Raw genomic sequence first — 23,622 nt, forward strand, 5'->3', positions numbered from 1 at the left:
TATGTAAATGTGAACATGCATTTATATGCTGCACGTGTACCAACTCAAACCAAGCTCAGTTTTTGTATATATTATATAAATGTACAATACATATGCAGTATACATACTGTACATGCATATCGTACAGCTGTATTATATTTATGTATGGTATATAGATGCACTACATATATATATACACACAGTATATAGATGTAACATACATGTGAAGTATGGAAACATCTATAAATTAATGTCAAGTAGAAGCTAATACTGTGAGGATATCTTTATACGGGAAGTATATACTACACACACTGTGTAACTAGAGGCCACGCAGATTTACATAACGTACGTTAGCGCTTCGTGCTCTGCGATTGTTACTTGCACATAACTTTCTGGCCCCGCTTCAGGAAACCGCCATTTTACTTCAGAACACCCCTGCCGCCTCTCCTCCAATCACCAGCCTGCACTTAGACCTGACTGTAGGGCGGGAAAAACCACATCTCCGCTGCACGAGCTCTGCCGCCCGACTCGCAACCATTCAACCAGTCACACCGCTAGGATACAAGGTTGGCCAATAAGCGCTTCTTCTGCACTACAGTCAGCCAATAAGCTGGACTTGCAGTAGGGAAATAGTTGCCGGGGAAGACTACACGGATAAGTCCTGTGGAGTAACGGTCGCTCGGGGGCGGGGCCAATCATAGGTAAAACAGCCGCTGAGTTAACTCCCGGTGTCCTGTTCATGTCCTGGAAGGAGCGGAGAACGGATGATATGGAGGTGAGGAGCTCCCGGGATGTACCAGCTGTTAATTCTAACTGTACGGTGTCACTTAACATTTGGTGGTGGAGAGATGTCGGGGTCTCTCCTGTGTCTCCTCACCTGCCGCTTCCTATATGTGTACGGGCCTCACAGCAGGAACTCTCAGTCAGTAGCAGACGCGCATGTAATCGGGACACCTGTGCCTGCTGAAGGTCGATATGTACAGCCTCATATGTTCCGCCATGTCTGTGTGTGGGGAATTGTTGCCAGCTCAGTCACTAGTCAGTGCAACTTACTGTATTCTGCATGTGAGGCTTGTGGTGTGTGGGTATCAGAGGCCATACAGAGAGGCACAGCAGCGCCCCCCCCCCCCCCTCAGGTGGTCTGTGGCACAGCAGCGCCGTCCCCCCCCCCCCCCCTCAGGTGGTCTGTGGCACAGCAGCGCCGTCCCCCCCCCCCCCCCCCTCAGGTGGTCTGTGGCACAGCAGCGCCGTCCCCCCCCCCCCCTCAGGTGGTCTGTGGCACAGCAGCGCCGTCTCCCCCCCCCCCCCTCAGGTGGTCTGTGGCACAGCAGCGCCGTCCCCCCCCCCCCCCTCAGGTGGTCTGTGGCACAGCAGCGCCCCCCCCCCCCTCAGGTGGTCTGTGGCACAGCAGCGCCCCCCCCCCCTCAGGTGGTCTGTGGCACAGCAGCGCCCCCCCCCCCTCAGGTGGTCTGTGGCACAGCAGCGACTCCTGTGAAAGTGTAAAGTTTTATTTTTCAAAATGGCTAATGGGAGAAAATGGATCACACAGTTTGTTACACAGTGCTGAGAACGACTGTGCCCCTTAGGCCTGTTTCACACCTCTGTATTTTCCCGTCAGTCAAAATCCGCCAAGTTTTTTAATAAACGGATCCGTTTTTTTTCCCCCATAGACTTACATTATTGGCGGATCTTGACTGACTTTCGTCTGTCCCACCCGTTTTTTTACGGATCCGCCAAGATTTTAGCGGCTCCCGGGCGGATGAGACGGACCCTGCAACGTTTTTTTTGCTTTGACGGTCCGCTATTTTGAGCATTAACCCATAAATGCCGTTCCGGGAGCCGCTAAAATCTCTCTCCCCACCTCACGTTCCTGCGTCCCGTCCGCCCGATCTCGCTCCACGTCCCGATCTCTCTCCAACTACCGGAATTTCTCGATCCACCTCCCGGTCGACCGCTCTTGATCCAACTCACGGTCGCTATAAATTACGCCACGTCGCTTCTCCCGCGGATCCTTCCTTCAACAACTCCGCTACCGTCCGTCCGTCAAGGATCAGTTGCTCTCATCCTTTGGCGGATTTCAACTGACCGCCGCCGACGGAGGTGTGAAACAGGCCTTAAGGGTGTGTGCACACACTGCGGATTCTGCAGCGGTTTTGGTCCTGCAGATAACCAGCAGGGGGGCCGGTCGCTGGCAAGTGTCACACACAGCGATCTCGCTAGTGAGATTGCTGTTGCGTCACAAAACTTGTGACTCAGCAGCGATCTTGCTAGCTGTGACGGGGGCTTAAGTGATCAAAAACTACTTTTCAAGCAGAATGCCAAGCTCATAAGGAAAGGTGTGCCATATTGGCGTGCAGATTTTGCTGGAATGATATGCAGGTGCCATGTCACCGTGGCAGAGACTCTGAGGTGTCACAACTGCAAGATCCCCCATAAGTGACCCCATTTTACACACTGCACCTCTCAATGAATTCATCTATGGGTTCAGTGAACATATTGACACCACATATGTTTCACAAAATTTTAAACCACTTAGCAGTGAAGAATTTTTTTTTTTTTTTTACATTTTTACCACTGTAATGTTGTTTTAGCCCCAGATTTTATATTTTCATAATGGGAAATAGGTAATTGTTATCAATTGCAGCATTTAGGGACTTAAACAGCCGGTGGCGTTGCTGGCATCATCCCTGGCAGTTACTGAAGGAGCTCGGCTATTAGCAGTCGGTAGGAGCTGATATTTCTGCACCTCCTGTGCAATCAACCAGTTTTTGATTGACTGACTCATCACAGCCCTCTGAGTGCAGGGTCTGATGGCATGGACCTCTGCACCTCTTCCCTTGCCACTCAGCTGTCATTGATGGCTGTCAGCACTGAACTGTCACTGCATGTTTACACGCAGTGACAGTTTTAAATCATGATTGGCATATTATGTCATGATGCAGGAACTGATCCCCACTCGTGATGTGCTATGTCCGTCATTGGTTGTAATGGGATTAAGCCCTGGGTACATATGTGGCTTATTTGTACACAGGATTTTCTACGAATAGATACCATTCTGTGACTATTGGTTTTGACCAGGAACATAAAATAGTTTCCTTCATAAATTAAGATAATAATACAGTTTGGCTTTTTTAGTTTGATTAGAATAGCCTAGTTGATAGACACATGTAACCTGTTAATGACCACCAATATGTTTTTTATTGACCTGAGATATAAGAGAATAGCATCCCCAGACGGGACATTCCAGCATCTGTCAGCTGTACACTATAGCTGACAACTTGCTGCATCAGCCATGATCAGGGTTGGCACCCACCATGGCTATTTAACCCTTAGATGTTTCTGTCAATAGTGACTACAGCATCTAAATGGTTAGCAGAGTGTGGGGGCTCCTCTTTAACCCCATTTGCATTTTGAGATTATTTTTGTGTTGTCCTGATGTATGCCATGGCAATTCACGGCCAAATAACGGCCATAGGGTACGTCTCCATGGTCCGGATTGTCGGCTCTTTGGACGGAGCGGAAACTCCGCGCCGCCCCCTTCTGTACGCGCAGTGATTCCGGATGTGTTCATTGAACACATCTGAAATAGCCGCACCCTATACGTAGGACTGTGTTATTTACCTTGCGGAGACGGAACGTTGCCACAAGGTAAACAGACATGCTGCGGTCTAAGGCTATGTGCACACGGAGTTTTTTGGCTCTGTGGATTTTGTAGTGAAAACCGAAGATAAATCCGCAGGACTAAACGGACTATCTGCGGTTTTACACCTCATAATGGATGAGGTGTGAAACTGCAGCGTTTCTGCACTAAAGAATTGACATGCTGCGGATTGCAAAACCGCGCGGAAAAATCCGCAGCATGTGCACTGCGTTTTCCAGTTTACCATTGAAAACAATGGTACTGTACAACGCACCTAAATCTGCTGCGGATCCGCAGCAGAATCCGCACCGTGTGCACATACCCTTAAAAGACGCGCCGCATGTTCAGAAATGCAGGGCCGCCGGATACGTCTTCGCACGCATAGTGGAGACGGGATTTCATAAAATCTCCACTATGCTGTAACATCTGGACGCTGAGGATTGTGCATTCAATCCACAGCTATTCCGGATGTAATCCGACCCTTAGAGTCTGTCAGATATAGTGGCCTGTTCAGAAGAGCAACATTTAGGTGGTAAAAATTTTTTTTTTTTTCTTCATTCCTGTCATGCCAATTTACATTAATTCCTGAAATGCATCTGAAGGGTTAATAAACTACTTATAGGATTGTCAGCAGGATTGTGCATAATAACCTACACACAGTGTCAGGTCGGCGCTGTTATACTGAATAAAATGATACCTTGGTTGATGAAATCCGTCTTGTTGTTCCTAAATCTTAATCAGTTTTGTGTTAATGATATGCTCGTGTCTTATGGCGGGTTTCATGTATAATGAATATACCAATGTGTGCATTTGGAAAAAAAGCATGTCACTTAATCAGAATGGTGGCACCTGGGCACTTTCTCTTTTTGGTTATTGCCTATTTTCTTCCTGTGTTTCAAAGAAAAAAAAAAATCACCATCAATATGGTGCCGCTGCTCATTAGCATCTATCACTTTCTGATAGATACTACTGCGCAAGCGCCGCCATCGGCTCCTTGTTGCTGTACCCCCACAAATATACACTACAACAAAGTGGCGTGTTCGCTTGTACAGTAGCATTTCTCGGTACGCGATAGATGCTACTGCACATGCAATGCCTCAGGCGCCATTTTGTTGTAGTGTAAATTTTTTTTCGACTGTAGCAACAAGCGCCGGCACCGTTTTTTTTTTTTTTGTAGTGTACATTTTTTGGCTACTGCAACAAGGAGCCGTCAGCGGCGCTTGCGCAGCAGCATCTGTTGGAACGCGATAGATGCTAATGCTCAGGCGCACCGGACGGCGCCATATTGATGGTGTTTTTTTTTTTTTTCTTTCTTTGAAACACAGGAAGATAATAGGCACTAACCGATAAGAGAGAGTGTGCAGGCGCCACCATTTTGAGTCTGCATTATGAATAGCTAGTCGGAGCACCACGTACAAGAACCCCGGCTTAGGACACGAGCATATCATTAACTCAAAACTGAAGATAAAGATTAAGAAACAAGAAGACAGATTTAATCAACCAAGGTATCATTTTATTCAGTATAACGGCGCCGACCTGATACTGTCTGTAGGATACTATGCACAATCCTGCTGACAGGTTCCCTTTAAGGGGTTAAAATTAAATTGTTTTCTTTCTAGAATAGCACTATTATGAATTTGTATGTCCTTTTATCTTTCTGTTAAAAGTGACTGACTCCATGTACTTCTGTCTGTGTTCTTTTAAAGCAAGCACCTTTCTACAGATCAAGTAACCGATGCTGGAGTAACCTGGATGTTGGGGGCAAACTAATGGATGCTTTTGCCAGCAGTACATTGTCCAAACCAAGTTCCACATACAGCTCCCAGAAAGTACAGGTATATTGTAATATTGCATCAGACACTGACCATTCACTACCAACAAAAGCTACAAAACAGACCCTTCCTACCTGGTGACTTTCTATTTTTGTCCTTTTTTCCATTTCCAATAGCAATAACTTTTTTATTTTTTCGTTAACAAGCCCTATGATGGCTTGTTTTTTTACAGGACAAGCTGTAGTTTTAAATTACATAATTCCAATCTCAAATTACAATACAAAAAGGATCTTAAGGAATAATCATGTAAATATCCCCTAAAAATGATACTTTATTGATTAAAAGACCGTAAATGGTCATACACCAAAAACAAAGTGACAAAAACACAAAACAAACAGTGTTCAAACAAAAACCCATAAAGGGAACAGCTAGGAATCCCTGATATTAAACTGAGCTTACACCTGCCTGGCCGTGGAGGTTGGCACCCTAGGGGGAAACATTGTGGCGCCCCCGCTGGCTATCTCTAGGTGCCCTATTACACCCTGCAGCCACTAGTGAGACCCTCTACCCGATAATTAAAGGGACCCCTAGTTCTAAACAAAGATACTCCTGCTCTAAAGAGGACCCTGTGTCCCTTTATATATTAAAATCAATAGAACACATTTTGCATTGGGTTGTATATATGGGTAATGATTGCCACAAACCCCTTATACTGTTTCAACCACAATACAAAATGCATACATGTGGAGGGGTTCATTGACTGGACAAATAAAGATCATTTTGCAATACATAAATCTTCAAAGGCACATCTCTTGTCGCAAATTGCAACCTCACTAATTCAAAATCCATGTCACTAGAGGCATTATATACTGATGCCATATCGTTCACACCCTGTTGGTGCCCAATTGCTATCATACATAGCTTAATCAATGTCCAGTTAATGCAAATGCCAATAAAATAAGTACAAGATCGCAACAGCGATACTTATCTGTACCACCTGCCATGAAGTAGTTAACGCCTCAACGCGTTTCGCCTGTGTGGGCTCATCAGGAGGCCAGATAGATTGATGTCATGTGTCCCAAATGAGGTGCAGTAGCCAAGTGATGCTTCACTAATCTCCCTTTTAAAACCACCGCCATCAAAACATATGTACCGCCCACTCACACTCTCGTGGCACGGCGTTCTCCCATTGTCTCAATGCGCATGTCCATACGTCACTGATACAAGACCCATCAGATACCAATAGTCTGAGCGTCTCACTATGCTCAGTGCGCATGTCCAGACGTCACTAATGTATGACCGATCAGACACCTGTAATCTAAGCGACTCATTGCGTTCACCAATCCCGAAGGTCATCCCTGGCTTCCGGGTCACTCATGCAGCGCACATTCAGGCGCTCTACCACGCATGCTCCCCTTTCCCTAACTCAAGCCATGTATGACTTACGGGTGTTTAAATTACATAATTCCTTTTAACATAGAAATTACTTTAAAAAACAAAAAAAAAATGGAAAATAAAATCCAAGTGGGATGAAATGGTGAAAAAGAAACTACAACTCTGAAAAGTTGAAAGTCAGGAGTGCAAGTTTTTAGAACACCGGAGAACACTGGCCCGGAAGTGACGGTGACTCTCTTGCGCGCAAAAAAATTGAAATCACTGCCTGGAAAAGGGTGGAACAGTGCACAGCAGAGATGGCAGGCAGAGAATGCAGGTGTGGTAGTTCTGGCAGCACACTTGACGTCAGAGGTGGGGAGGAGAAATCTAGTATAATGAGAGAGGAGGCAGTCTTATCTTCGTGGGCAGCATACGCCCCATAGCCTGGAAGATCAAAAAAAAGATTTTTTTTTTTTTTTTTATGACCAAGACATCAAGGAGGCATACTGGTATGACTAGTTTCAGCTTTAGGGCTTATACCCATCATTGTAAAAAAAAAAAAAAAAACTGTCCAATATTGTACCTCAAAAGTCAGATGAGTGGCACGTGATTTTCAAGTGAGTACGATCACCTAGCATCCGATTGACAATCGAATCACATGCGAATGCAATTTTAATATTCGTTTTTACATAGAGGAATTCTCTGTGTCATTTAAAGATACCGTATTTTTCGCTTTATAAGACGCACCCCCAAATTTGGTGAAGAAAAAGAGAATTTTTTTTTTAATATTAAATGTAGGTGTATCTTATAATGCCAGTATCCGTCTTTCAAATCATATATATGTCCCTCATCCTGGTATCTATATAACCCCCATCCTGACACGTGACCGCAGGTCCTATTGGTCATGTGATGGAAGGTCCCGAAGCTACAATGAAGTTCCTGAATGAGTAACTGCTGCGCGCGCCCTTGCAGGAGGAGGATGTTGGCAGACACAGGAAGAGCCACTGGGGAGCAGGAGCCATCATCAGAAGGTGACTATAGTGACGACGGGGGGGGGGGGGATTGCAGGCACATGCAATATGCGCCGCTCCCCTGTCTACCAACTCGGTGTAGCTTCAGCACCAAGGTGATGGACAGCGGGTGCAGTGAATATTACATGAGCCTAATGAGCGGGAGCACCGACCACCCACTGTCTCTGCAGCCAGCCCACCCCAGCCCCCTGACACCATGCCAGAGGGCCCCCCCCCCCCACACTCTATAGCACAGCAGCACACAGATTCGGATTATAAGGCGCCCCCCACTTTCCCCCAAAATTTGGGGGAACAAAAAATGCGTCTTATAATCCGAAAAATACAGTATACTCGCCTTTACGCCCAATCCATTGAAGCTCATGTTCCCTGTATGGGGTTAGTAATGTACATGTCTTATAGACACCTCTCCATTTCTTTTTTAATCAGGTAATTTTTTTATTAAACGTTTTCAAAAATAGAAAAAACAGGTAATCATATACAGGATATTTCCCAAATGGTGTATTACATAAACACAATAGAACCCCACAAAAATCTCTCCCCCCCCCCCCCACCCGAAAAAAAAACCTCTCGTCTCTCCCGATGCATTTGGTCTCCCACAGCTACAATTTTTGGGTTATATCCTCAACACTCTCATCCATGTTAATCTAGGAGGCGCCAACCCGGGTGTGTCCAACCAAGGTGCCCACATATCTTCCCATTTCTTAGTAGTTCTTCTCTTTTGATACACATATTTTTCCATATCTATATTATCATTAGCTGCATCTGTAACTTTTGTGATTGTGGGTACAGAAGATCCCTTCCAGTGAGCCGCCACCCTATTTCGAGCTTGATATAATATTCGTGAAATTGCCAGCTGGTGCTCCTCCGAAAGCGGCAAAGTCTCCACCCGACCCAGAAGAGCCATTTTGGGGTCTAGTACCATTTGACATTGATAGACAGTATTAAGTAGATCATTCACACCGCCACAAAACCTACGTAACATAGGACAGTTCCAGGTCATGTGTATCAGATCTGCATTGGGCGTTCCACATTTCCAACAACCTGCCTCTCTAGCATAGCCCATTTTCAACAGCCGTACAGGGGTTCGATAAACTCGATGAAGCAAATAGAGAGCGACACTCTCTGCGCCTCGCTAATCGAGACTTTACCTCTTCATTTCTAACTCCTGGGCTTGATGTCAGCTGCCAATACAAAGCTGACATCTTATGGATGTGCCTTTTCTGTGGCGGCTGAGAGCTAATGCTTTTAGTCTGAGACTGGGCCAATATCCTTGGCCCCTTCCTAGCCTATTAATATAAGTCCACGGCTGTCTGCCCAGCCTTTGCTGGCTATTAATTATCGGGCGGACCCCACGTAATTTTTTTTTTTTTTTTGGGAGAGGAGGGGGTAACCAGGAAAGGCTTAATATACAGCTATGAGTTGATATTAATAGCTTGGGAAGCTACCTGGGTATTACTCTCTTCCCAGGCTATAAATTGCAGCGCCAACAATTCGCTTTCCCTCTGCTGGTTAATAAAATTTCGGGGGATGTCATGCCATTTTTTTCAGAAGTTTATTTATTACTAAATTACATGTACAGTAAGCTACACATGCAAAACATGGATTATATCTCACATATATCTATATATTGAAGAATATTTCTTTGGAAAACTACCGTATTTTTCGGATTATAAGACGCACTTTTGTTTCCCCAAATTTTGGGGGAAAGTGGGGGGGGTGCGTTTTATAATCTGAATCTGTGTGCTGCTGTGATAGTGTGTGGGGGTGGGGGGCTCTGGCATGGTGTCAGGGAGCTGGGGTGGGCTGGCTGCAGAGACAGTGGGTGGTCGGTGCTCCCGCTCATTAGGCTCATGTAATATTCACTGCACCCGCTGTCCATCACCTCGGCGCTGAAGCCGCGCCGAGTTGGTAGACGGGAGTGGCACATATTGCATGTGCCTGCACTCTCCCCCCTACCCCCACCCCCCTGCCCCGTCACTATAGTCACCTTCCAATGATGGCTCCTGCTCCCAGCTCCCCAGTGGCTCTTCCTGTGTCTGCCGACATCCTCCTCCTGCGAGGGTGCACGGCAGCAGCTGCTCATTCAGGCACTTCATTGTAGCTTCAGGACCTTCCATCACGTGACCAATAGGACCTGCGGTCATGTGCCAGGATGGGGGTTATATAGATACCAGGATGAGGGACATATATGATTTGAAAGACTGACACTGGCATTATAAGGCTGAGTGCAGACATACTTTTTGTACCTGCGGATTTTTCCGCGCAGAATGGAAGAAATCCGCAGGTTAAATGACCTGCATCTTTCCTGCGGATTTCTTCCATTTTTCATGCGGTTTTTGTGCGGTTTTCCATCACTGTTTTCCCCCTGCGGATTTGGTGACAGGGGAGATGGAAAACCGCACAAAAGTAACATGCTGCGGATTTTGTACCGCGGGAAAACCGCGCGGAAAAATCCGCAGCGTCTGCACAGCGGGTTTTTTTTTTTTTTACATTGATTTAAAGGCTACTGTACATCACAATGCAGATATGCAACGTTTCTGCGCGGTAAAATCCGCTGCGGAACCGCTGCAAATCTGCATCGTGTGCACACAGCCTTAGACACACCTCCATTTAACATTAAAAAAAAAAAAAAATTCTCTTCACCAAATTTGAGGGTGCGTCTTATAAAACGAAAAATATGGCAAGTGTTGTGTTTTTTTTTTTTTTTTTTTTTTTTTAAAGTCAATATAGGAGTCTGTCATTATTTCAAATAAAGGACTTTATTCATGGTGTTTTTGCTTTACAATATGAATATGGTGTTAGTAATGGGGGTGTCTTATAGATGCCTCTCCTTTACACACCTGGGCAAGTGGGAAGAGTGAGGCTAAGCGCCAGATTTTTGTGCATCTTATGGATGCGCCTTTTCTGGGGCATCTGAGAGCTGATGTTAGTCTGGAATGGGACCAATATCCGTGGTCCCTTGCTAGCCTAATAATATAAGCCTGCAGCTGTCTGCCTAGCCTTTGCTATTATTAAATATAGGGGGATGTCATTTTTTGGGGGGTCCCCCTCTTTAATAACCAGTGTAGGCTAAGTATACTGCTGTGAGCTGATATTAATTGCCTGGGAAGCTACCTGGGTATTACCCATTCTGTCTGCTTTCCCTCTGCTGGTTAATAAAATGTAGCAGAATCCCATGTCGTTTTTTTTTTCAGAAAATTATTAATGGAAAACATGTACACTAAGCTACACACGTACTGTAATAATTATTTATGTCACTGACATAATTATCTCTATTCGAGGTGTATATATATCAATTCTATCCTTTTCTGACCTGTCACGCTGTGATCTTTCCCTTCCCCATGACAGCACCGCACATGAGAGATGGTATCTGCCCCCAGGAACAGGAAACCTGTAGCAGAGATAAAAGAAGGGGGGCGGCGCCTCTCCTCAGTTTGGTTTCCTGTTCTGCAGGTGCCTGTGGCAGGTCTCATACCTCCAGGGGGATCCCCCTCTGATGAAGTCCGGTCTGGAGGCCGAGGTCCATATGGGGGGGGGGGGGGCAGCTGGGCGCGGTGGCCCGCCTGTAATCCCAGCCAAGGGGGGGCCCCGTCAGTGCCACGCGCATTCTCCCCGGTGGCCGCTCCTGTCTGGAGGCTGGGCCGGGAGAAGGCGTGCCCATCATGACGCTGGCGCCGACTGAATATGGGACTGCTTCTTGTCGCACTGGAAGTGATGTCACACACCGGGGGTAGCCGGTGTACTGGATACTTCCGGGAGGGAGCTGATCCAGGAGCGCGCACACCGCTCCCCCATTATAATGAAACAAGGCACAGGTGGCAGCAGCTGGTAAAGCATGGCGGATCCCGCAACTGAAGTGCGAACAACAGAGGAAGGCTACCGTAGTACCCAGGGGGTATGGGTGAGTGCCTTTGTAAGGCAAAAATGTGTGAGTAATGATGCCCTCTGTCATGTGTTCCCTAGCATGAATGCTCTCATCAGGTGTCAGCTGCTAAGCAGCTTAAAGCTGTTTAAAAAAAAAAAAAAAATCACCATCCCTACTGCAGAATATAAAAACTATTATCCGGGTTGGGGGAAAAAAACAAAGCAGCGCTCTGCTCTGCCAAACCTACCTCAACCCCACCCCCTACAGAGATTCAAACGGGAGGACTCAGAGTAACAGCTGGGAGAGTAGCCCTCTGATGACTCAGACCTGGACTCCTTAGACGAGGAAGAAGGTCACCTTTATTTCTGTCCAAAGATATCGGCAAGCTGTCAGGTTTACCATGGGGATTGAAACTCCTAGGGAGCCGCAGACAGTACAGGATTTCATGTTTAGTAATTTAGAAAGGAAGGAACGCAAGGTTCCCTTCCCACGGTCAGGATGGCCAAGCGTTCTAAGGCGCTGCATTCAGGTCGCAGTCTCCCCTTGGATGGGTGGGTTCAGATCCCACTTCTTCCACAAACACTTAAAAGTAAATACCCGGTTGATAAAGAAGTATGTGAAAATTTTGGGGAGGGGGGGGGGGGGGGAGAGGAAGCTCCTACACTGGGTGCTGCATCACCAGTACCTCCAGAGGGATACCCCTGCCATATGAAGACATGGGTGCCATAAAAGATCCCTGAGAAAAAAAAAAAGCTGATTCTTTTCTAAAAAATCTGCTTGAGAGGCACTAGTATGGTCATTTAAACCGGGGTTACCCACCACTTGCATAGCACATGCTATGGCAAAGTGATTAGAGGAACTCGATAAGCAAATGCCCAAGGGAAAGGCTGCTAGAAGCAATACCTTCCCTACAGAAAGCGGCACGATTCCTGGCAGATGCCACGGTTGACTCCGTCCGACGTGCCGCCGCCGACTCCGTCCAATGTGCATGCGCCCCTTCAAATTCGGGTTGCAGAGCACTATGGAAAAAAATTGCGCCGCAGATTTCCAGTCGAAGGTCAAGCGCCGTGCTGTCCCGTGTGAGGGACAATACCTCTTAAGGAAGGTGTCAGACGAATTTTTGGCAAAAGCGGGGGGGAAGATTCCCACCACCCACCTTCTCTAGGCTCCAAATTTCGGTGGGGGGAAAGACTTTGACACCGGGGCGGCATTACCTATCTCATATTGAATAACCAAGCCATTATCGGGAGGTCTGCGCAGCCCCCCCGCCGTAGTGAATAAAAATGACACATGTGACAAAAAGAACCAGGCCATGATAAACGAGGTTTAGCTCCTCATACAAAAGTAAGTACTGATAAAAGTACCACACCACCAACTAGGATATGGATTCTACCGCACCCTGTTCCTCACGCCAAAGCCAGACAGTCCATTGAGAACAATATTCAACATGAGAGCATTGATCCGTTATCCGTGCGGATAGCTTCAAAATGGAAACTTTAAAATCGGTGAGCACCCTAAAAGTGGTAAGGTTACTCGGCCCGGGCTGCTACAGGGCAGTAGTGGATCTAACCAATGCTTAGTACCATGTGCAAATATGGGCCACCGGCCATTCTAGGCTGAGCGTGAGTGCATTTGTCAGGTGGCAGCCGCTAAGCAGCTTGAGCCTGGGCTGGGACCCGAATTTGAGATCAGCCAGCGCTCACAGGTCTGGGGTGATGCATTTAAAGGAGAACATCTGCAATACCTAAAGGGGAGTGGAGATTGCTCAGGTCCCCACTCGCCTTCAATATCAATGCCTTCCCTTCGGGGTGTCATGGGCCCCTCGCATATTCACAAAGATCTCAGAGATGACGTTCCGTGTGAGAAAAGAAAACATACTGCTAGTACCCTATTTGGAAGATGTCCTCATCGTGGGGAACAACAAGAGAATTGTGGAGTCAGTCACAAAAGTATTGGAGATATTAACCAGGTTAGCCTGGATGGTAAACCTAAAAAAAAAAAAAAAAAAATCCAGGTTGGTCCGGACCAGACAAGAATTCCTCTGAATTCAGTTAGATTCAGTCAAACAACAATGTGTCCTCCCAGAGAGGAAGAGTCGGACCGTTCATCAAAAGTACAACAAATACACACTGGTCAGGCCATATCGGTAAGAGGGGCGATGTCACTTCTAGGTCCCTTAAACAGCGATAATCCCGGCGGTCCGGTGATCGCAAAGCCACACAAAAAAAAAAGGGGGGGGGGGGGGAAATTAAATTACAGTGGCAGATCTTGACCAAGCAGGGAAAATACCCTTGCAGTTTGAATCGGGAGATAGTCTTGTCGCCACAAGTTCACAACTCGTTAAAATGGTGGCTGAGCGCCAAAAACTTAAGCAGGGCAGTACCCTGGTCTGCTCAGCATCCGGTGGTGCTAACCACGGACACAAGTCCGATAGGTTGGGGAGCACACCTAGCGGACCGGTTTCTACAGGGCCAATGGGAACCCTCAATATGAACAGCATCCTCCAGTTTAAAAGAACTGGCAGCTGTAAAGTGGGCATTTCTTCATGTAAAAGAAGAAATCCAAGGCAAACATGTTGCAATTTTATCGGATAATAGTACAGCCATAGCCTACATAATAATCTTTAGATATATAGATTATTACATAATAGATTACATAAACCGACAAGGGGGCACATGGCCAACATTTCTGATGGCAGAAGCAAAAAAAAATAAAAATTTTTTTTATTCATGTTGGCAGAAAACAATCTTCTGTCCCTGACGGGGCCACAATTGAAAGGGACAGTCAATCATCTGGTCGACTTCTTAGGCCGGCATGTGTTACACCAGGGGGAGTGGACCTTAAATCTGGAGACATTTGGGAGAGTCCATGCCGTATGTGGCACACCAGAAGTGAGTCTACTTTCCACAAGAAAGAATCGGAAAATAAACAGGTTCTATTCTCTAAACCCAAGAGAACACCAGAAGGGGTGGATGCACTGCTACACCGCTGGGAATTTCGCCTAGCTTGTGCATTTCCCTCTATTCCGTTAATTCCAATATTCCTGGAAAAGATTTGAGAAGACAAGGCACGAGTAATCCTTATCGCGCCTTCTGGCCAAAAAGAGCATAGTTCACATGACTCAGACGCATGTCTATCTCGAACCCATGGATCCTCCTGGATATCCCGAATCTAGTCACCAGGGCCCAGTACTACATCCTCAATTGCACAGACTTCATCTCACTGCATGGAACTTGAGAGGGGACTCCTTTTAGCAAAGAGATTCTCAGGCCTTGGTGACCACCCTGCTTGTTAGCAGGAAAAAACATATAACCTCAGTCAAGTACCAAAAAATTTAGGAAAGGTTCCTGGACTTCTCAGGCTCACAGTTATCCAAACGAGCCAGGAAGTTCCAATAAAAGAGATCCTGGAATTCCTCCAAAACTGGCTAGAAAGAGGGTTGTCCATGAGCACCCTAAAAGTGCAAGTATCTGCCCTGGGTGCGTTGTTGGACAAAAAAACTTGCCAATCACCCTTCAGTCTATAGGTTCATTCGAACCTCCTTCACAACCAGACCCTCAATTACTTATTTCGGGACGAGATCTGAACCCGCGCATGCGCCGTCCCCGGACCAGCGGCCATCTTCCCGGCGTCCATGTTCCCGGAGGCCACCGCAACATGGCGGCGGCCAGCAGGGGATGTGCGGGGGGCCTCCGGGCTTGGAGGAAATGCCGGTGGAGCCGCCGCCCCTGCACCGGAGCACAGCCTGCCGCCACCACCGCCCTGCAGAGGCCCACCTGCCCCAGGACAGCTGCCCCAGCACAACCAACCTGCCCCAGCACAGAGCCGCCACCGCACGAGCCTGGACCACTGAATGACCCCTGTGACTACTCCTCCACCTGTGCCGGATCCCTTCCCAGGTAAGCTGAATTCGGACTGTAAGACGGACCCCCATTTGACACATTATTATTTTTTTCCCTATTTTCCTTCTGAAAATTGGGGTGTGTCTTATGGTCTGGTGCGTCTTATAGTCTGAAAAATACGGTAAATGCCCCATCATCTCCTTTCGAGCCTATTACTTCCACTTCGGTAAAGGCATTAACGTTGAAAACGGTACTCCTGGTGTCCTGACTTCAGCTCGACGTATCTGCAAGCTATCTCTGTAAATCCCCCATACGCTACCTTTCGGGATGACAGAGTAATCATAAAAACTGACCCAGCCTTCCTCCCGAAGGTCAATTCCGAAATTCACAGAGACCAGGAAATAATTTTGCCCTCGTTTTAGGCCTACCCAAAATCCCAAGGAGAGCAAGCCTTTCATTTGTTGGATGTCAGGCATTGCCTACTCCAATATATAGATGTCGCATAATTATGGCGACAGTCTTCGGCCCTTTTTGTCTCCTTCCAGGGGACAAACTGGGAAAGAAGGGTAGGGGGGAAAAAAAAAAAGCTTCAAAATCAACCATTGCACGATGGCTACATATGGCTATTTCATTGTCTTACTCTTCCTCAGGTCAGACTCCCCCACTGGGTGTAACAGCTCACTCCACAAGAGCCATAGCTACATCCTGGGCTGAAAGGGCAAATGCATCTGTAGAACAGATTTGTAAAGCAGCAGTATGGTCTTCACCATCCACTTTCTTCCAACACTATAGGCTAGACCTAGGGCTCTCAAATCCTGCCTTTGGAGAGAAGTGTTATCTGCTGTTGTCCCTCCCTAGGAGTCTCTGCTATCTTTCCTCTCATGTGCGGTGCTGTCATGGGGAAGGGAAAAAATGATAATTACTTACCGGTAATTTGATTTTCCAGAGCCATGACAGCACTGCATTGTTCACGCCCTATCTTGGTGATGGTTGTGTGGTGCACAAATATATGTATATATGGGGAAAATATATAATAGATAATATATCAAAAGAAGGTGGTAAGAGTGACGTAAACAATACATGTCAACTAATAAGGCGGTTACCTTGCATACTCTGAAACAAACTGAGGAGAGAAGCGCCGCCCCCTTCTTTTATCTTCAGTTGCGGGGTCCGCCATGCTTTACCATCTGCTGCCTGTGTCTTGTTTCATTATAATGGGGGAGCGGTGTGCGCGCTCCTGGATCAGCTCCCTCCCGGAAGTGTCCAGTACACCGGCTACCCCCGGCGTGTGACGTCACTTACAGTGCGACTGGAAGCAGTCCCATATTCAGTCGGCGCCAGCGTCGTGGTGGGCACGCCTCTGCCGAGCCCAGCCTCCAGACAGGGGCGTCCAGCGGGGGGAATGCGCGTGGCACTGACGGGGGAGCCCCCCCCCCTTGGCTGGGATTACAGGCGTGCCCAGCTGCCTCCCCCCCCCCCCCCCCCACCCCCCCCCATACGGACCTCGGCCTCCAGACCGGACTTCATCAGAGGGGGATCCCCCTGGAGGTATGAGACCTGCCACAGGCACCTGCAGAACAGGAAACCAAACTGAGGAGAGGGGCCGCCCCCTTCTTTTATCTCTGCTACAGGTTTCCTGTTCCTGGGGGCAGATACCATCTCTCATGTGCGGTGCTGTCATGGCTCTGGAAAATCAAATTAAGTAATTATCATTTTTCCGGTATGTGGCAAATGAAATGTCAGGTTTTCAAGGACATGGAAGTGTACAAATTGGAATGACATGACATGGTCTTTTCCGAGATACGAGGACAATTGCAGCATGCTGCAATTTTCTTCTCAGTCCGATTTGAGCTGAGAAAAAAAATCGTAGATTCATAGGTTAACATTGGTCAGAGTGCAATCTTTTTTTTTTTTTTTTTTTTCCCCCCCACACGCAGATTCGATAAGTAGAAAAAAAACCCGCTCATCTGCACTGCCCCACTGATTAATTTTGGTACTAGTGCTGTCCATGTTTTCATGGATAACACTCGGACCTTAAATTCTATTCGAACTTAGCGTAAGGGCTCATTCTCATTTGCGTATGAATCGGATTGCACTCTGACTAATGTTATAAACTGATTTAATGCTCATCTGCAATTTTTTTTATCAGCTGGAATCTGGATGCGAAAAAAATGGCAGCATGCTGCACGTGGCCGCTTATATCGGGCAACATCAATGCATGTTAATGGTTGTCAGAAAAAAGACGGCACACAGACCATGTGTATGCCTTCTCATCTTTTTATGGATACATTACCATTCTGTAGCATAGAACACTAAATGGTCCTGTAAATGATTGTAGAATAATACTGGCATGACACTTGTCCTACTTTTCTGTATTGCGAGCCCTAATACACATAAAATCACATCATGCCATAAGAGATTCTGCCCCCCCCCCCCCCCCCAGGTTTGATCCTGGCTACGCCCATAGTGTGAATGTAGCCTGAGGATCTAGGCTTTATCTTAGCCGAGATAAGTCATAGTGTGTGTATGTGTAAAATATATATAATTACAGACACACTACAGACCAAAAGTTTGGACACACCTTCTCAATCAAAGCGTTTTCTTTATTGTCATGCCTATGAAAATTGTAGATTCACTCTGAAGGCATCAAAACTATGAATTACCGTATTTTTCTGACCATAAGACGCACTTTTTCCCCCCCAAAATCAGGAGGAAAATGGGGGGTGCGTCTTATGGTCGCAATGTACCTGTTTGATGCAGTGAATTGGGACCTCCAGAGGTGAAGCGGGCCTTCCGCGGTGGAGCAGGGAGCCGCCGGCGGCGAAATGGGTCCTCTGGCGGTGGAGCGCTAGCTGCCGGCGGTGAAATGGGAACCGCCGGCGGTGAAACGGGGCCTAAGAGGTGGAGAGCCGGAGCCGCTGGTGGGGGAGGAGGAGCCGCCGGCATTGAAGCGGGGCCTCCGGCGGTGGCATGGGGGGCTCCGGCGGTGGCATGGGGGGCTCCAGTGGTGGGAGCCGCCAGCGGTAAGGCGGCACTGCGTGAGCCGCCGGCAGCTGAGTGAAGGGAGTCTGCAGCCACACGCTAGACAGGAAGTAGGGGGTTCTCCAAGCCGTTCACATGCTGCAGTGATGTCATACAGACTACAGAGGCTGGGTTAGCACAAAACTGCCTCTGTAGTACTGTCAGTGTCACAGTGGCTTGTGATCTGGATGGGAGAACGTTACTTCCTGTCTAGCGTTTGGACTACGGTAAAAAAAAAAGTTAAAGTGTGAGAAGTGATTTATTCTATCACATGAAACACATATGGCACCTTATGGCTCATACTCCCTTGCGAGAGACTCGTGCGAGTCTCTCGCATGAAAACCTGGGATTGCCGCCGGCACTGGCGGCAGTCCCCGGCTTTCATGCGAGACTCGCACGAGAATCGTGTGAGTCTCTCGCAAGTGAGTATGAGCCCTGATAGGTGACATACGGTATCTTCTGATATAGGCTGTCCACGGTCACATACAGTACTTGCAGCACTTTGGACGCAGCACATGCCCGCTCTGTCCAAAGCACTGCCCCTTTTGTACAGGCGGTGATTCCACTTGTACACCGCATCCTATACATTGGGTGGTGCGTCTCCGCAAGATACGGTACCGTAAATACGGTAGACATCCTGCAGTCAATAAAGATGCGCCACATGTCTGGTTACGCAGGGAAGCCGGAGGCGTCCCTGTACGCATAGTAGAGATGGGATTTCATAAAATCTCCTCCACTATGCTGTAACATCTGGACGCTGCAGGTTGGATGCTGCGGATTTAATGTACTGACCGTGGAAACATACTGTACTCTTAAGTGTAGCAATAAACTGTATGAGTTTAACCACTTTTTTTCTCTGAAATGCCACAGCATTTCAGTGAAAAATGAAGTGGCTAGTCATACAGCCCATTGTTACGCTAATACGGTACACACTGCTTATGCATTGGACAGCCCGTACTTTAAAAGCCACCTGGAGACTAGTCAGACACGTGGGTCCCCGGCGGCTTCTCCCCATCCGCTCCCATTGAGTGACAATTTTCTTTCTGCGTGCGTGTATAGGAAGAGACCTGTCGGTGATGGGCAGCAGGAGGGGAAAAGCCAAAGTACAGTACATTGTGTTTTTCTCTGAAACGCTGTAGTACGGTATTTCAGAGTGAAGCATACCGTACCAGCTAGTGTCTGATACATGCTGTCCGAGTATTACGATAGCATGTATCAGCAGTCAGGTTCCCTTTTAGGCCGGGATCACACTACCGTATGTGATGCGAGAAACTTGCATGAGTCTCTCACATCAACACTCAGCACTGCCGCTGGCACTTGGACCAAAGCTGCGGCTGCATGTGCGGTATTTCTATGCAGCCGCAGCTTCGGTCTTGAGAGCTGGCGGCAGCGCCGGGTGTTAATGTGAAAGACTCGTGCAAGTTTCTCGCATCACATACGGTAGTGTGATCCCAGCCTTAGTGTTTACGGTACCATACTTCGGCATTGGGAGGTGAGCAGCATTCATACGTGGACAGATGCATGATTTGGTTCGCTTTGACGGTAGGAGGTCAGTACTACTCACTTCACAATCCAGAAGCAAACGGTGCCAGACCCATCAAAAAATACAAGATTTCACCAATCTGTGCACACTTTTTTTTTTTTTTTTTTTTCCCTCATGCCACATAAAGTGGTTGAAAAATCATAAGTACGGTACCGTATGACAAATTGGTACCAATGAAAACTCCAGCTTGTTTCATTAATAAAAAAACTCTCCCATGTACGGTAAACAGAAATTATGGTACTGCAGAGTTTGTGGTTACAGTACGGTACCGTAATTACGGTACCAACCGGAATTACCGGAATTTTATAATGCATTGTCTACGGCAGGGTTCCCCAACTCCAGTCCTCAAGGCCCACCAACAGGTCATGTTTTCAGGATTTCCCTTGTATTGCCCAGGTGATGCAATTATCACCTGGGCAATACTAAGGAAATCCTGAACACATGACCTGTTGGTGGGCCTTGAGGACTGGAGTTGGGGAACTCTGGTCTACGGTACCGTATATTGAACTTTCCTATTCCACAGTACTGTACTTTACAGACATTATCATCACTGTCCCCATTGGGGCTCACAATATCTCTATCTGCATGTGTTTGGAGTGTGGGAGGAAAGCGGAGAACCCGGAGGAAACCCACACAAACACTGGGAGAACATACAAACTCCTTGCAGATGTTCTCCTTGGTGGGGTGTTGTTCCATACAACAGTGTAGCACAACCTGTGGCCCTCCAGCAGCAGATCCCTCACCATAACAGTGTCAGCAGCTGAACAAAGTACCGTACTGATACCTTAATTTTGTATTTTCTTGCAGAAAGATACCGTACTATCGTGTACCATAATCTCCTGGAAAGATGTCAAAGCAGAAAAGGATTTCATATAAAATCCCTTTTAAACTGGAGGTAGTGAAGTACGCCAAAGAACATGGCAACAGGGCAGCAGAGAGACACTTCGGACAACCTCCAACTGAAAAAATGATACGGGAATGGAGGAAACAGGAGGAACAGCTGCAAAAAACGGACAAAGGCAAAAAATGTCTTCGTGGGCATGCTGCAAAGTGGCCACATTTAGAAGTGGATGTGAAAGATTGGATCCTACATCACAGGAACAATGGATATTCTGTATCTACAAAAATGATCATTTATGAAGCTAAACGTCTTGCTGCAGAGAAAGGCATTGCGGACTTCGCATGAACACCGTCATGGTGCTATAGATTTGTGAAGAGATGTGGCCTTGCTATGCGCACAAAAACTAGGATTGCACAAAAAATGCCTATAGAATACGAGAACAAGATTTTGTCTTTTCACAAATTTGTACTGGAAGCAAGAAAGAAAAATGGATATGAAATGACTCAGATTGGAAACATGGATGAAGTCCCGTTGACCTTCGATGTTCCATCAAACAAAACACTCGATGTGAAAGGTGCCAAAACTATAGCCGTGAAGATCTCAGGGCATGAGAAAACCCATTATACAGTAGTGTTGTCCTGGTGTGCAGATGGCACCAAACTCCCATCACTGATGATTTTTCTTTTCCAAAGATTTTATTTGGATTTTAAAATAACAGGCAAGAATAGGGAGTAAGGGCAGGAGGGGGGGGAGAGGATAGGGATGGGGAGGGAAAGAAAAAAAAAAAGGAGGGACATAGGTAAAATAACAATGCAACAATATAACAAGAATCACTGATGATTTTTCAAGAGAAAAACCATGCCAAAAGAGGCAATCCCAAGAGGAGTCATTGTTCATATTCATGAAAAGGGATGGATGGACGAAAATGGCATGAAGATATGGATAGAAAAAGTGTGGTCCAAACGTCCTGGAGGGCTTCTGAAAAAACCTGCTCTATTAGTGCTTGACCAGTTCAGGGCACACATAACTGAAGCCACAAAAAGGAGATTTAAAGAAGAGAAAACCCATCTTGCCGTAATTCCTGGGGGCTTACCAGTCAGTTGCAACCTTTGGACGTTTCCATCAATAAGCCATTTAAAGTTTTCATGAGAGAAGAGTGGAATAAATGGATGGCTGCTGGAAATCATGACCTGACGCCAACTGGGCGAATGAAGAGGCCCACTATCACACAAGTTTGTGAATGGGTGAAAACCTCATGGCAGTCAGTTAAAGATGAAATCATTGTGAAGTCCTTCAAAAAATGTGGCATCAGCAATGCCTTAGATGGCTCTGAAGATGATATCCTCTGTGAACAGAGTGAAGACAGTGATACTAGTGATTCTGAGGAACCAAGCTTCCTAAATGAGGACAGTACTGATGAGGAGTTCTTGGGGTTCCCCGATGACTGAGAAGTTTCCGTACCAATAATGGTTGTTAATGCTACTGCTGAGTTCTGTTTACATTTGCATTGGTGAAATATTATGTTTGTTATTAAATATTTTACCCCATTATTTGCTTCAAAAACTTTTTTTTTTTTTTCCTATTTTCAACCTCTAAAACCTAGGTGCATCTTATGGTCCGGTGCGTCTTATAGTCCGAAAAATACGGTAGCACGTGGAATTATATAATTAACAAAGTGTGAAACAACTGAAAATACTGTATGTCTTATATTCTAGGTTCTTCAAAGTAGCCACCTTTTGCTTTGATTTCTGCTTTGCACACTCTTGGCATTCTCTTGATGAGCTTCAAGAGGTAGTCACCGGAAATGGTTTTCACTTCACAGGTGTGCCCTGTCAGGCTTAATAAGTGTGATTTCTTGCCTTATAAATGAGGTTGGGACCATCAGTTGTGTTGTGCAGAAGTCTGGTGGATACACAGGTGATAGTCCTACTGAATAGACTGCTAGAATTTGTATTATGGCAAGAAAAAAGCAGCTGAGTAAAGAAAAACGAGTGGCCATCATTACTTTAAGAAATGAAGGTTAGTCAGTCCGAAAAATTGGGAAAACTTTGCCAAGTGCATTGGCAAAAACCATCAAGCGCTACAAAGAAACTGGCTCACATGAGGACCGCCCCAGGAAAAGAAGACCAAGAGTCACCTCTGCTGCGGAGGATAAGTTCATCCTAATTACCAGCCTCAGAAATCACAGGTTATTAGCTCAGAATAGAGACCAGGTCAATGCCACAAGTTCTAGCAGCAGACACATCTCTACAACAACTGTTAAGAGGAGACTTAGTGCAGCAGTCCTTCATGGTAAAATAGCTGCTAGGAAACCACTGCTAAGGACAGGCCACAAGCAAGAGAGACTTGTTTGGGCTAGAGAACACAAGGAATGGACATTAGACCAGTGGAAATCTGTGCTTTGGTCTGATGAGTCCAAATTTAAGATCATAGGTTCCAACCACCATGTCTTTGTGCGACGCAGAAAAGGTGAACGGATGGACTCTACATGCCTGGTTCCCACCGTGAGGCATGGAGGAGGAGGTGTGATGGTGTGGGGGTGCTCTGCTGGTGACACTGTTGGGGATGTATTCAAAATTGAAGGCATACTGAACCAGCATGGCTACCACAGCATCTTGCAGCGGCATGCTATTCCATCCGGTTTGTGTTTAGTTGGACCATCATTTATTTTTCAACAGGACAATGGCCTCAAACACACCTCCAGGCTGTGTAAG

At 46.7% G+C, this 23,622-nt stretch overlaps 1 protein-coding gene across 5 annotated transcripts in view; it reads left to right on the forward strand.

The window, feature by feature from the left end:
* The first annotated feature begins 557 nt into the window (after positions 1–557).
* MEIOC (meiosis specific with coiled-coil domain) overlaps positions 558–23,622 on the forward strand; it is a 206,715-nt gene continuing 183,650 nt past the window's right edge. For 3 of the 5 annotated variants that reach the window (XM_073572850.1, XM_073572852.1, XM_073572855.1), the window contains exons 1-2: positions 558–754; positions 5,326–5,454. In XM_073572850.1, the coding sequence (XP_073428951.1) occupies positions 719–754; positions 5,326–5,454 (165 nt within the window). In that variant the 5' untranslated portion in view covers positions 558–718. Of the gene's footprint in view, positions 755–4,944; positions 5,125–5,325; positions 5,455–23,622 lie in introns of all 5 variants that reach the window. The other 2 variants (XM_073572851.1, XM_073572853.1) reach the window with 2 other exon arrangements.

This window comes from Dendrobates tinctorius, unplaced genomic scaffold (assembly GCF_039654945.1).
Source record: "Dendrobates tinctorius isolate UK_male_01 unplaced genomic scaffold, ASM3965494v1 ptg000032l, whole genome shotgun sequence".
Classification (NCBI taxonomy): Eukaryota; Metazoa; Chordata; class Amphibia; order Anura; family Dendrobatidae; genus Dendrobates; species Dendrobates tinctorius.